This window comes from Eucyclogobius newberryi, unplaced genomic scaffold, assembly GCF_026437365.1.
Source record: "Eucyclogobius newberryi isolate DKJ021-1_F unplaced genomic scaffold, fEucNew1.0.hap1 SCAF_7, whole genome shotgun sequence".
In the NCBI taxonomy this organism is placed as follows: domain Eukaryota; kingdom Metazoa; phylum Chordata; class Actinopteri; order Gobiiformes; family Gobiidae; genus Eucyclogobius; species Eucyclogobius newberryi.
This window is the reverse complement of record NW_027316389.1, coordinates 14,512,509-14,528,446: the sequence shown is the minus strand read 5'-3', so window position 1 is coordinate 14,528,446 and position 15,938 is coordinate 14,512,509. Positions and strand designations below refer to the sequence as shown.

The window sequence follows — 15,938 nt, the reverse complement described above, 5'->3', positions numbered from 1 at the left end:
CTTTTTTAGGGAATACTGAAAAAAAATTACTTAAAATTTGAAGTAGTATTTCCTGTAAATAGATAGAATCGATTGATTTTTAAATAAGAGATAATGATGAACTTCCATATTAGCAAATGTTTTTTACTCCAGCTTTAATCCATTGATACCCAAACCTTTGATAACAGGTAACTGCGTTATACTTAATGAATTAAAACTTGGTTTAATTTCATGTTTGTCATTCATAATGTCTCAAAAGACAATCACTAACACAAAGATTTATCTAAAATTTGGTCTAAAATGTATTCTGTTAAATACAAAAGTATTTTGATGGTCAACATTCCAAAGCAGTTGAATGTGATTGGTCAATTTAAGCTTTGATTGGCTCAGAATACCTTATAATAACATTTTGATATCTGAAATTGGCTCTGTTTTTGGCGCTCAGGCGTTGTGTGGAAAGCATCCATGTGAGCAGAGCGTCATGAGCGCCAACAATTTGCTGCAGGTCCTCCTTTGTCTCATCCCCGTTTCACTCAATACTATCCTGTCTAATAAAGCCCACAGGCCAAATCAAATCTCAAAATTGACCAAACTGTATCAAATTTGAATAAATTGTACAGAAGTGACCATGGAACAAAAAAGAATAACTAAATGTTGGCAAAAAATGTCAGATAGAACCGTATTATTCAAGGGTGACAGTTAAAAATGCTAATTTGAAAGGTTTATTTCAACAATGAAATTCATATAGAGACTATGGAACATTGCAGACAAAGTAAGAACATCTCCATGGTGACAAGCTGGTGGCTCACTCCCCTCTGGAATAGACATTAAAAATATTGTTTAGTTTGTCAGGTAGATCGCATGAGAGTAAATCAAATCTAACTATCAAGTCTAAATAATGACGTTACTAACTCAATGTCAGATTCCTGCTTCTTTCACCATAGACACAAGGACTATTCATTCACATTCTGAAAATAATCTATTTGATGCACTAAAAAAACAACATTGCCTCAAAGAAAGGCGAGTTTTATTCCGAGAGACATTGAAACACACATTCAGTAAGAACCACGCTTATGAGCAAATGTGCAGTTTGACGTGAATCATCCTACAGCTCATGAATATGCACTGTACACCATGGAAGGTAATTTTTTCCCCCAAATTGAATCAGCATTGGGTGAAAATTGTTTTCTACTTAAGCAAACAGCCCCCACAGTCAGAAATTACAAATAAAAATGAGATTGAAAGTCTTCTCAATTCATTTCACGTCGAGAGAGGAATATGCAAATACTGTACGAGAAGACAGAAGGGGAGAAGAGCAGCTACCAAACAAGTTGATCTATCAGAAGAAAGAAAGAGGGGCAAAACCCAAACATTGCAAGCAGTTGGACATTTTGATGGCTGGACAATGAAACTGCACAAACTCTGAGGTGCCTCGTCCGTCACATCAGAAGCAGGGTTTGGTGATTTGGCAAGGAATTCTCAACAAGAGTTTAGGTCACAATATGGATTATATCAGAAGTCTTGTATAATTACTAGCTTTATAATTGCTTGAGTAGATAATTGAAGCTTACTCCTACTTCTGAGAGTTCACACCTCATAATCAGAGCATAATGGAGGCTGAGTGATGATAGGACAGGGAAAAGTGGACGGCAAGTATCTGTATTTACTATCTAACTATCTCCCCAAATGGGTAGATCATAGAGCTGCAACGGGTAATCGATTAAGCAGGACTAGACAACTTTACTTGTTGTCGTAATTGTTATTTGGCCTCTACAGACTCTAAAACATACGAAAATGCCTTTTTATAAGAAAGACTACATTTTAAAATAATCATAGTTTATCAGTAATACACTTCATTCATAAATATATGTCTTTAGAAGCCTTCAGTCCCCCATATTTTAGGCTTTATTTGGTTGATAATGTATGTTAAGAAGTCTCAAGCTAATATAGAAATCATCATTTGACAACTAATCAAAATAGTGATCGCTGACCAGTCGACTGCTTAAATAATCCTTAGTGATAGCCCCAGTAGATCCCAGGATTTAATTTAATATCATCACTGTTGACTGCTTCCTGTCCAGAGAGAGCGTGCATCTATAATGACAAAAAAAAATAAACGCCTCACAATTAATTTCACACCGCAGGGAAAATATGTAAATAATGTGCGGGGTGGGAAGTGGAAAAAAAACGCTGCAATTGGATTAAAGACAGCGCTAGGCCAGATGCCGACGCTCAGAGAGAACAAGAGGGAGCGGAAGGTTCTGACAAAACACCCAGAGAGGAGCCGATTACCACTAACTCAATGCCACTCTGTCCACGGATACATACAAGAGCGGAAGAAACCGCATCGGTGAAACCCCTACACTTCAGCCCACAAAGGACCTTTTTCCAATGCACCGTCTTAGCCGTCAAATACCATTAAGAGTTTGTTGCTCTGGTGCGGTGAAAGGATTCCGGCGGGATGCGTGAAAGCTAAAAAAAAAGAAAAAAAATCCAAACCAATACAAATCTAAAATGACGTCCTCTGTGGACCTGCAAATCCTTTAACAGGAAGGAGCTGGAGAGGGCTCTAGTTCCCACTCCTCAGAAACAACAGCACACCAGTTTTATGAGTCACATGTCATGGCCTACTTCCACCGCTTTTACTGCATCCTTCCCTGTACTGTTGATACGCTGAGGCAGTGTGAAAGAATATCACTTGATTGTGTTCTCCAGGGATTGTCTGAGGTGAGCGTGCGTGTGCAAGAATACAGTCTGTAGGTAAACATGTCTCTAACATTAGCGGAGATCTAGCTGAGAGTGAAGAAGAGGATTAGGTGGGGAACAACAGTGATCTAAGACAAACAAGGGGCTTTTTGCTGCTGTGATGCCTCCGAGTGGGAGGACTGGTGAGAGAGGCTGACAGAAGGTATAGGCCTCCTCTCACTGTGTACAACAACAAAAACACACACACAAAAGCAAAAAAGTGCTTTGTCATAAGGCGAAATCTCAAAGTACAATAGAAATGATGGTTTGACTAGTTTAATAACTGGAAAAATCATTGCTGTCTTGACTAATTGCCCTAATATTTTATAAAACCTCAAATGAACCCTTATTTTTTAATGGATGACTGAACTTGACTGAAAGTAATATCAAAACTAGGGACTCATTTGAAGAAGTATACGTAATACTGGGGGTAAAAATCGCATAAATTGTTCCTCAAACAAGATACTTTCGGCTGTCAGATGCGTAACCACTTTTGACCTGTTTTTTGTCAATTATGATGTGTGATTTGAGATTATATTACATTGTTTTATTGTTCATGACTGTCTTTTTATATAAAAGCCCAACTAGGGACGAACGTGGAGAATTGGTCCGAGCTAAAATGTTGTAGCATCAAAGAAACCTAATAACTATCCATGTCAGAGCTATCAGAACTACACATATATTGCTCTTATTTAGTTTTAAAGTATAGTTATGTTTTATGTAGTTTTTAGTTACTTTAGTCATCTTCCGCAACATTATGTTTTAAAAGCAGTCAAAGTTGTTATTTACTTCGAGAACGCAAAAAGATATACACAAAAAATGGCTTTGTTTTGCTAATACATTCAGTTTTTATTGGTGCGTGTTTAAATTTAAGAGGTTTAATGAATCATAGCCAAGTCAACAAACAAGTATGATGCATTGTTTTTAGGAGAAACCCAATGATAAAAGAGTCGAGACAATGATTCTTTTATCTGAAATCTTAAAAAACAATTCTCAGAATAAACACCATTGAAATTCAAGCTAGAGTACGACGTATGTTTATTGTGCAAAGCAAAGTTAGAAATGGACCTATAGAGGACTGTAGAGGAAAGGTCACAGCTTATTCATTGCCGTCCATTAAACAGTTTGAGTACAACCCATGGCCAATTTCCGGTGTCACTACAAAGTTGTCAAGTAAAAAACCTCCTATAGAGTCTTCCTCACACATCTGACAAGCTCTGATTGCCAAACACACCTTTCTGGTTGGGAAAAGTGGTATATGACAGCTACACTTAATACCAGGGTCGAGACAGGGTATTGTTTTTATTTCATTTTAACAGGAATAATAGTTATTGTTATGATTTTCATGTGCATGTTATTAGATTTTTATGTTGTGCACAGCAGGCAGCCACATAATTGGAGGCAATAGCGTCTAGTAAATTACCTGCCTTTTTGACAGTGAGTCTATCTCTGAACAGGGTCAGGCATTATGAGCCGTTAACTAAGATTACACAATTTGAGAAAATTAAAAGAAAAACATGCTGCATGTGAGAACCTTATTAAAGCTGCACTATGTAACTTTTCTGGTGGATCGTCCGCTACTAGCTTTGCTCAGTATGTTCCATGTGGCCTTAAACTCATCTAGCGTCATTGCGTATTCAATATAGGGCTGGGCGACATGGCGATTAAAACTGAATCGTGATCTGATCCCTGTGATCGGCTTTTTTGGGGGAAATTGTCATATTTTGATTCACTAATTTTCTGTTAAATGCAGCTCTTTGCTTACCTGAACAGCCAGTCCCTCCCACATTATGTTCAAATGCGGAAGGGTCTGGATTCGGACCATTGGGGCTGCTAAAAAAGCTCTCCAGCATTAACCGGTCCAACCACTGCCGCTAATTTGTGTCATGTGTCCCTCAAATGCGGAAGACATCTCTCATATATAACTTAATTTACCTCAGATTTACAGAGTTTAGTGCGTCACTTGTTGACTCAGCAGAAGTCGGCAACGTTTCTCAGTCTGTGTTATTCTTATTTTTTCCTCGTAAGCCTCCATGCTTGTTTAGACACGAACGAACAATGCGTTTGTCTGATTGGTTAATCCGCCTGTCAATCACTCCCTTTGGAAATTAGAGCGACTGGGTTGGATTCCAGACCCTCACGGTTTTGTAAAGTTGTCTTTCAAAATGTGTTGGGAATGGCTGGTCAGGCAAGCTCTTTGCTTTTCCACACACTCCTTCTATACTGACAGGTTGATTTAACCAATTACAGTGAAGGGCGAACCTTCTCAAGAAAAATCACATACATAAATTGTGATCAAACAGAAAATGTGATCTAGCTCCAGGAAAATTGTTTTTGGCATATCTCCCACCTTTATTTTGATTGCGGTTTATATTGCGAAAAAATTATAAAAATGTTCTCATTTGTTACGTGTTGTGTAGTATTTTATGGTGTTTCTGCCCCAAAGCACTAGATGTGCATCCCCTGTTTGTTTATTGCTATACAATGGAATGTTCCAGGCAAACAGGTTGCACACCCAGTATCAAAAAAGTAACATAGTGCACGTTTAAATTAGGATGCAACATATTATTATGGCCTCACTTGAGATTCCATAACTGCATAAGTCTGCATAATTCAAACCCAATCTTTATGAAAGAAAAAACTAAACAAAAATGATTTAACCCCGCCCTAAAACAATCCAGTGTTATAGGATCAGGCCCCTCAGGTTCAGAAATCACTGCTTTCCATTGACCTTAAAATTGCATTACAAGCAGTTTGGGGGACATTGATATTGCTGATACACCAATAAATCTGCTGTCTCGTGTGCATTTTCACACTTTTAGGTGGTTACAAATCTATGTGAAAGATCCCTGTGATATTTTAGCAAACACTGCAAATACTGAACCTCTCCCCACACAAACAACTATCAGTCATTTCAATTAAATTCCCTAAAGTTAGACCAACATTATTTATGTGGACAACTTTAATCAAATACACCAGGAAGCCTGATTTTGGGGTAAGTAGCTCTCTGTTTGTCTTATAAATTACTGAAATGCATGGCAAGTGCGTTTGGTGGTGAAACTATGGTGCACTGTGCGCCGGCATTAACTGTGAAACTCTTTGATGTGGAGCACTGGCCTAATTATAATTAACTATATTCAACATATATTCAAATAAGTGTTTTAACATCATCGTGATTAACGCCGCCGACTACAAAGAATTTTCAAACATGTCATGCCTGGGAGTCCATAAAGAGAGACAAAGGATGAGGTTTTGTTTCATCGGAGTACTTTTTCTTTAACGCATGTCAACAAGAGTGGTGCCACACACTGAGACTAATCGGAATCCACTGTTCTCCCCTCGCCCTTATCTACAGCGTGCCAGAATAATTTATCTGATAACCAAGTGTCAAACTCTACTTTTTAATCTGCATTTGAACGCCACAAATAGCTGCTCTCCTCCTTCCACAGTACCCACTGCATACTTATTACCATAAGAAAGACCAAGCGCAGGGGTGATTACCATTTGAGGGCCACATTAAGAGCCACTGAACGCACTCGTCGATGCGCATTAGTAAATATGTATTCACCAATTATCAACTACATAAACCGCTAGACCACAGGCTGCCACATCGGGTGTCCTTAAAATGATGCGACGGAGCAGACTATAGCAGGAAAATCAACTAGGACCACAATTAGAGGGAATGGTGGAGGGTCAACTGCTTTTCTCCATGGAGATGAGGGGTGGGCAATATCGTTGTTTTTTTATTATCTCAATTATAAGATTCACAAAGCATCAGGAATGGGTTGAAATATATTATTTTCCAGACTATAAGTTGCACCTTTTTTCATAGTTTTGGCCGGGGTGCAACTTATGCTTATATTTATACTATATACTTATACTCCGGAGCGACTTATATGTGTTATTATTTGTTATTTTCACACTTGCAACCGCATTTCATACTCAAGTGCAACTTATACATGTTTTCTTCTTCTCTATATTGCATTTTTTGGCTGGTGCGACTTATACTCTGGAAAATCCGGTACATCTGTTGAAGTCTCGGTTGTGATTAAAATATAATACCGGCACTCAAAACGTGAATAGATCGTTAAATGAATCGCAAAACAGAAGAAAAATCACATTATTGTTTGTGTTATTGTATTGCTTGAAATGTTCCTCAGTATGGCATTAAACAGGTATCTGCCCAGTTACAGGTCAGAGGGAACCATGCTCACAAAAAAAATAAGAAAAATACAAAATAATTTAGATTTTTGCCAAATAGTTTTACGTCACTCAAATACCTCCAAAAAATGAATATGAAACATTTAAAGTGAACCAAAAGTGCACTTACAAGGAGGAATGGAGGTGTGAAAATTGTGTTGCAGTTTAGGTTTCCGTGTTACTGTTACAATCTGAGTGGATGATGAATGCATTAATCCACACTGGGAGACTGAGAGTAGAAACAGCTGTCAGAGTGAGAATCAGTCTCATTTGTTACGTCTTATATAGATTAGTAAATAGAATGCAACCAAATGTTTCAGTGAACTTTTGCACCCTATAAGAACAGCATATTCAGTAATAGGTTTGAAACTATAAGAACATTTACACAATCAGACAGGCCAACCACTGAAAACAAAATACCACGTGTCATTCATTCGACCATAATTTTGTATAAGCCACAGAGTGTTAACAGAGTGTTAACACATGGAGATGCATTTACTGCTTATACAAACCAGAAAGTCGACTAGCTATTCACTTCAGTGGGTAAAAGGGGCATGTAATCTCAATTTATGTTTTTATCACCAGCAAAAGCAACAGATGCATGAAAGCGTCTACTTCAAATATAAATCATATTCTTTGAGGCGTTTACTCTTCTTTATCTATAATAAGTCTGATGCCTCTGCAGTTATCCTGGTTTATACTTGATATGAATAATGTATACTGTGTTTGCGGAGGACCACGTGGGACATGTTGCTGACCTGAGAACACGGTGAACTGCTGTAGACGACTGTTTGACGGGGGCTCTGTTTGGCATTCAGCAGGTGACTGTCAGCACCACGGATAGCTCTACATTAGAGGAGTTACAGCCATCAGACAAGAGGCAACACAAGGGACTCTATCAAGAACTGGTGCAATGCTACTCCAGTCTTAACATGACCAGCATCTACATGTGAACAAAGACGTCAAAGGACAGAAGTACATGTCCGAAGAATCCTAATTATCATTCTCCCAGTGGCATTGGGATGAGCACACTAATCAGGCTTGAAAAAGGCTAAGCAGCTCTCCTTTAGTGTGATAGCCATGGAGCAAGTTTTGGGAATTAAACGAGAAGAAGAAAGACCTGTCTCTCCGTAGTCGTGTCAAGATTCTGTCTGGAAAGCTGTAGTCACAAGATAAAGGACATGCCAGGCCTTTGATCAAGAGAGGAGACTTTCACAGGTGAGAGCGCTAAAATGGAAAAGGCTATGTGAGTATCTGTCAACCAGGAGTAGCTTATTTCTCTTCTCGCATCAGTGAGAAGATGTCAGAAAGTTCTCTATTTTTGCTGTCTTTTTCTTAAAATATATATATATATATAAATTGTACAAAAAAATTCAAACACCAGGTGTACCAATCAGGCAGGGAAATCTAGTTTAGAACACATGCAAAGTATCAGCCGCAGACAACTCACATGGAAACAGGACTGATTCCTGCACTCTTATGTTGCTCAATTAGATAGAAAAACATGTGTGATGTAGTGTTTTTGTCTTGTTTGTCTGGCTTTTATCAGATATATTTTTTCACATTTTCCTGAAGAATAGGGGGTTGCATGAGTGTGGCAGAGTCACTTCAAATCCCTGGGCCTGAAGAGTGAATGAGTGGAGGATTAAAGGGGTAATGCCAGTAGATGAGAGAAAAAAGGGTCGTCGTGGTTTGCCACTCTGCAAGGATTAGCACTAAAACAACTTTGCAGTCTCAAAATGCGTCAGTCAAGGACACCATTCCACTGGTCTACAAAGTCCTCATAGAGTCAAATTTTTCCTTTTAGTCACTGACAACTTCAACAATTTTGAATAAATCACAATAAAATAGATGTATTGTGATTCCTCTACTTATCGCTGCCATGTTGCAGCTCATATGAGAGGTATGGTATGTATAGAGAGTAATAAGACAAACCTGTGGAGCCATATGTGTCAGGCATTCACTCATGAAGGATGCCATGACCAGATGGTGGCACACTTGTACATGTAGAGATCACTATCTAAATAGGCCACAATGCAAATAATGCCTGGGAAACCGAGGGTGGGGGCCCATTAGCAGAGGCCACACTGACATTATGTCTTTATGTTTCCGGTAATCCCAACAATAACTATCCCAGATGTAATTTAGAATGCCTATAAGTAAACCCAATAACTCCTACACATAGGCCATAATTCTTAATAGTGTATACAGTTTGATATTCCACAACTAAGGTTCCTGTTATTGTGTAGCCAGGGGTTATCTATAATTACCTATTTATAAAATAGGTTTTGCAGACTTGCATCAAGAGATCATATGTTTTGACTAACATAAATGAACATCATAGGTGCCCAAACCACAATAGACATAGATATATTTTGTTGGATTATACACACCTCGTTTATCTTGGATCTTAACTGTGAGCTCCACCATAGGCTCAGTCTCTCTGTCCAGCCGCCTGGTTATGATGATATCTCCACTGTCGCGCCCCACGCTCACGGGGGACTTCTGGGGCTCCGGGTGAAGCAGCTCGTAGGCGGCTGACTGAAACCTGCTGGGACTCAGGCTCGTGATTACAGAGCCAATGTTTGCGTCTTCAGACACGTTGAGAGAGAGAAGAGTGTTCGGATCAAGTAACGCCCTGGGTTCACGTTTTGACCGCACAGACCGCACTAATTCCGCAGAAGGCCAGCGCTGTGGAGCGACAACGACCATGACCGGTTTACTGGTCATTGGGGGCCAGCCGTGGTCTTTGGCATAAACACTGAATCTAACTTTTGAGGGCAGGCCGAGGATAGAATCAACTAAAAGAAGTTCCCCTGTTTTGGGAACAATGTAGAAACTGCCATTTTGTGGGGCAGACGTGTATGTTAACTCCGCGTTCTTCCCGCTGTCTGCATCGGCAGCTTCAAACCTGTGCACAACACTACGGAGAGCTGTCGTGTCATCTAAAGTTATGTGCACCGCGTCTGCACTGCGAAAAATTGGTTCGTGATCGTTCGTGTCCAAAACGTCTACTTTTACAGCAGCGACAATGTGTGCACCACCACACTCCGGTCCACAGCCCTGACAGCGCAGAGTCAGGTCCAGGAGATACTCAGAGCGCTTTTCCCTGTCTAAAACCCGACAAGTTTTCAGCAATACATTTCCTCTGTTGTGGTGAGTCAAAACTCGAAAATCTTCACTCCCATTGCCGTACAGTTTCAAGTGCAGCCCAGAGACTGGGCACCATTTTTGCGTGTTAAGACGTCTCACCGGAATACTAAGTCCGTTTACTTTGGATGCTGTCGGTGAATTCTCAAAAACATGGCCATAAAAGAAAGGCAGCCGCTCCGAGGACAAGTATCCAGCAACCGGCACGAGGAGGCAGCACAACACAAGCCCCCAAATCATGTTGGCGCCAAGTTATGTCTCCCCTGCGACTGGAGGAGACAGCGAGTGATCATTCAAAAAGAGAAAATAAATAGTTGAGAAACATGTCCTTCATAGTGATCCAGCGTGTGGTCCGCTGATAAGAAGCCCAGAAGTTTGCGCTCTCTCATCTTGGCAGACGGCGCGGGCTGCATGCAGCTCGGTGCGTGCAGCCTGTCCACAGCGCTGCAGGCAGTAAGCCGTGTGCGCACACAGCGTTCAGCACCACAGCACCGGATAGCGCCAAGCGCGGGGGCGTGGCGGCGCGCGCGATGGAGCTCCTCTGTGAACCCCACCCTGAGTGACGGTCAGAGGGTGGAGGGTGTCCACTGTGCGCAGCCTTTCACATACTGCACCCAAAAGTGTCCATAAGTACTGAGTGGTGAGCAGCACGCATTGCCATAAAGCTAAAAACCTACACTAAATAAAGATGGGGAAAACTGCAATAAAAGGCAAACTTCACAATATTCTCAACAGTGTCTTTAAAGTTTACAGTTAACACTTAAATACAGTTTTGCATTTCATAAACTGCAGACATCCAGCTCATCAAACTGCACAGTGCCCAAGACATACTTTCATAGGCTATAAACATGCAGCTTAAAAGCTGCTTTTCTTTGTGGACTACATTGATTCTAAATCTAATATCCCTCTGGCTAACTCTGGCATTTTTACATGTTGATTAATATGCTGTCCATGAAAACTATTACTGCCATATCGCCAGCCCTATATAAATACTTAATTAAATAAAGAGGGCAACTTTGATCTGAGTGTGAATTAACATTCATAACTAGCCTAATCCTTCAGTTAAGCATTCATTATCATTATATATTTGTCATATAAACTCTTGACTTGCCTTATACAATACAGTTTCACTTGCATTAACTGCAGTTTTAGCTGTTATTTTGGACACAAGTGCTCCAGAATTCACAGCTATAAATGCCCACATTGTACAGCGTATGAGTCACATAAAGAAGTGCCCAGTCAAATTACAGTAAGGCCTGGAGCAACACTTTTCATTGTACTGTTATTCAATAGAGCACCTACTGCAGCAGAACAGTGTGTAAGAATGATAAATGTGGAGCACTTGGGTCTGTTCTGGAAATGCAGAGTTCTGAACCGAGTAGCCTGGTTTGGAGTTCAGCTTTATGTCATCTCTTCCGCTTTTTATTGCTCTTTTGAATTTTCAGTTTATTTCCCTGGGATTGAATGTCACCTCAGCAATTTGAAAAGCAGTCTTGAAAACATTTGATAATGCAGGTGGCAGCACAGGGCAACGCATTTTTTTAAACATAAAATGAATCAGTTATGGATCAAATTAAAATGCTTTGCCCAAATACAGCAGTTTACTTGTTCTAGCATACATTAAAACAAGTACAAAGAGAAAAACTATTTAGGTAAAATTTTAAATTAAAATGTAGGAATATAGGGCATCCAAAGAAAATAAATGTTAAGGCACACAAGGGTAAAATAAACTTCCCATTCAGTCCAGTTTCAGTCATATTTGTCCATTTCCAAGTTAAGATAAGATATTCCTTTATTGTCCATGCATGGGGAAATTTCATTGTTGCAACGCAGGTAGATGCAGAGGAAAAGGACAGATGACTTATAGAAAGTTAAAAAAAAGAAAAGATGAGCCCATAATGTGATTTCGATCTGTTATGGTGTCAGTCCAGTCCTTAATTGTTGGTGCAGTTTGTGTCATCCATTTTTTTGTGATGGCCTTGTTCCCAGGCACTAGAAGTATGCTCCAAATATATCCATTCATGTTGTCCATGGCAGGGGTTTTGAGGCCCAAATACTAGTTCTGAAATTGAGTGGGAAAGAGTCTGCAATACTTTGTCTATTTCTGTCCAATATTTTTGTGCAACAGGACAGTCCCAGAAAACATGACAATGATGCGCCCCCCCGGACCACCACCACAGTTTCTCCAACATTCAACCACCACACCCTGCTAATGGATGAGGATCATTTTGACATGGGTCACATTCTTCCAACAGACATCCTTCCAACCCTGGTTCTCCATTGTGAAGTACATATATTTTCCCATTCCTCGTCTGTCAAAACAAAATTACCCTTGTTTTACCCATTTAGTTTGAATGTATTTAGTAGATTGGCTGTCCAGGTCATTGATGCATTTATATACCTATACTTTAGATCGTATTTCCTTATATGCCTTAATAAAGTCGGTGTAATCCCTCATTCGTCCAGGAATGTTTCATTGTAGAAAAAGATTCAGTTGTAGTCATCTGGACATTGTTTTTAGAAAAGTAAAATGTTTCGAGAATGACTCTTGGATGAGAGTCGAAATATTTTAGGTGCCTTAATAAAGATTTCAGTCAGAGGAGCAACAAGGTTTTAACTTTGTTTGCATCTTTCCAGGGGGTACATAACAAAGCAGTTACCGTAACTCTTTTCAAGAATGGAGCTGTAAACTCTTCTTGTATACTCTTTTTTAGAATAAGGGACTATAAAGTGTAAACTCCCACTGGTGAATGAAGTTGATGGTCAATCTGTCTCTACTTATTGTGAACTCTTTGGGAAATGCTCCACCTCACACTCAACCTCTGAAACCAAATAAATAAGAATTGTTTAATGTATCTCATGACTAGGATATGCTTTTAATGAGGAAAAGTTGTCTCAATCATCTCTGTACGCTTGCGTCACCTCTCTGCATAATTGGGAGACTATGACTAGTGGGCTATGCAAACAACATAATTTGAGACATCCCACATTCCCAACCGCCATATGCCTCGTTCTGCAGCCAGTCTTTACACGGTGATTCAGCCTGAACATTGCCACCCTGAGTGCTCTTCCATTTCCATCCCACTCCCTTAGCGTGCTAGTCACCCAGAGCACAGCAAACCTGGAGGTGGCTACCGCTAATTCTCACAGACTGCACACTTTCAATTCCCCTCACCACTACGTACGTGCCATTTCAGGAGACTAAATATTACACCGAGTGAGGGTTTGGAATTGTTTTGAAAGATAGGGGAATAATGGGCTTTAGAACACGGCTGTACGCCCTATTGAGTCTGTCTCTCATGTCACGTCAACCTTTACTTAAGATGTGCCTAGATCAATATTCATAACCATTTAGCAAGAGCGATGCTATGTCGGATATGTAATTCAATGTCACGCGGTCTACTGCGAGCTCACAGCCCACATCGGCATTCAGTTTGGGGATTCATCAAAGCTCCCCGCACAGAGATCCTTATCAATCTGAAACTATAATCCATCACTTGCAATTTTAGCTACGTTTATGGGGAGCGGTAAACTGTTCTTTTCAAGCAATAAGTCTGGTAACTGGGTGCAAGCCCCCAGACAATTTTTAAACCCTGCCTGCAGCTGGAGCACAGAGCTCATAATAGAGAATGGCTGTGTGCCTTTGGCTGTAGGGCATGTCACCGCCTGGACACACTTTCATTCAATGTTCACTAGGTTGAATATCCGCTGACCTGGGAGAGAAACCTACGAACTCAAATAACATCCCATACAACAAGAACCTCATGTAACATCATTGGTATTGTCACTTAAGCTGAACTACAGCCTCTAAAATAGATGGTGTCTGAAATGAGGCCCTTTCTATTCTCGCTTGTAACTCCGCTTTGAACTTCCTAAGTGCTTCATGAATGCAAATCAAATCATGTCCTTTATCATGCCGTCTCACATGGCCAAATTCACCGTGACTTCCAGCATGGGAGATAGCCGTGGCAAAGGCTAATTCAATCACAGGGACAGGACGGAGTTTGAGGGTAGAGTTTACTTGAGGGTTATCAGTTGAGATGAAACGCCAACATATGCGCTATAATAACAACAAGACTTTAATGAGTTTGGAAGCAAAAATCATGAAACACTCTCATCATCCTTCTTCTGGAACAGATAACAGAGAGCTGCGGGCATTAAAAAGAGAAACATGGTGTAAAGAAAGTAGCCAGAGAACATTAAAAGGCTTCATGCTTACATACATGAATAATTGACCAAATCCATCCCTTCATTCAAAAAGGAACACACGAACATTAGCTTTTGAAAGCGAAGGTTGGAGCCATGTTACCTTTAAAACCTTTGCCCCAAGATAAAAGATGACACGATTTGGTGATTTCCTAATGCAGCATTCATGTACTTCTTTTCCTTTGCTAAATTAACTAAATGAAAACTATGGGCATTGAACGATTGTACCTAAAGTTAGTCTGTTCGGCACAAGTAAATGAAATAATTGTCCGGAACTGGCAAGACAATTAAAGTGGATGACCGAGCAATATACGTAGATTTGCAGTTGCTATTCAGCTGTGGACATCCGACATTTATGGCAACTATACCCTAGTGTTCCTTTAGTACAGTCATTTCAGGAAACGCTGTGACAGTTTCGGGAAGGGGAGCTCTGTGATTCGGCTCGGAGTACCTTTCCACCGTCTGTGGCCCCCCTGGGACACATTTTCTCATCACCAACCTGAAGGCAAAAGCGCTAGATAAATACAAAGACATTTCTCTCATGTATTAGGTACGGCTAATTAGATTTGATCTGTTATCCCCCCAGGCTTCTACCACCTACTGTAGTACTTAAGCGTTAGAAAACCATATCTGTGTATTAATAGAGATATTAATTATGAAGTGAGAGAAGCAGGCTCAGTACGGCTTGCAGGTGCTTCGAAATGCTACTCATGCTCAGAAAAATGACAACGCTTGGGTGAACTTGTGAACTTGCTCTAAATATCCAAAAGAACAAGAGTTGTGCCTTATATGAAAGCTCAAAATAATCCTATTATTTATGCATAGGCTTGTTGTTTTGATAGAAACACACAGCTCTTCAGGGCCACTTTCTGTCTGAGAAGAAACTTTATTATATCTACAAAGTGATTAGAGCAGCCCGGGGCTCCAAATGTGATTAAAGCACTTGACGACTGAATTCAACATTATCTCATTTGAACCCGGAACAATGACAACTCTCTCTTGGCACAATAAAAGCTTTCTTTCTTTCTGAAAAGACACACAAAGTTGCCAATTGAAATCTAAACGAAAGCGGTAAATTAACCTAGCCTTCTATTCTTTTCATCCGACCAACTGAAGGGAGGTATTTTTGAAATACGCAGTAATGATCTCCTCTCTTAGAAAAACACACAGTTTAAAGAGTGAGGACATTACCTCGGATGCAAAATGAGAGTCTGCAGTTCTTTCACAGTTAATTATCCCAGCAAGACCAAGCCATTAGGCAGGTTTCCATTACTCGACCAGTTCAAGGCTATGAGAGTAATAGTGTAAATTCAATAATGTGCTATTTATGAGGCTGAGAGGATTATAAGGGACGCCTTTGGGGAGAATATGAAATGTACTGAAGACTATCCAAAGCCTAATAATCGCTCCTCCAGACATGGTGGTCCAGCAGAATCTCCTAAATGATTTAAATACTGGGCCCAGAACAGAGAGTTTCTTATACAGCTAAGGTTAATCGCAGATCCAGCTGACTGCTTCTTATTATACAGTCTTGAACCAGACTTTTTCATCTACTTTCCTTTAAATATGTAGTAGCCTAATTGTCAACAATGATTCAGCACTAGGCAGATTTTATGTTTCTGTACAAATTCTCTAACTGCAGCCAAGAGGTTTGATCT

General features: G+C 40.1%; 1 protein-coding gene across 2 annotated transcripts in view; it reads right to left on the bottom strand.

Moving 5' to 3' along the window:
* The window catches only part of LOC140348459 (neural-cadherin-like), a 96,951-nt gene extending 86,417 nt beyond the window's left edge, over nt 1–10,534 (bottom strand). For both annotated transcript variants that reach the window (XM_072434395.1, XM_072434396.1), the window contains exon 1: nt 9,318–10,534. In XM_072434395.1, coding sequence (XP_072290496.1) covers nt 9,318–10,314 — 997 coding nt within the window. In that variant the 5' untranslated portion in view covers nt 10,315–10,534. The remainder of the gene's footprint in view (nt 1–9,317) is intronic.
* Nucleotides 10,535–15,938: the final 5,404 nt, after the last annotated feature.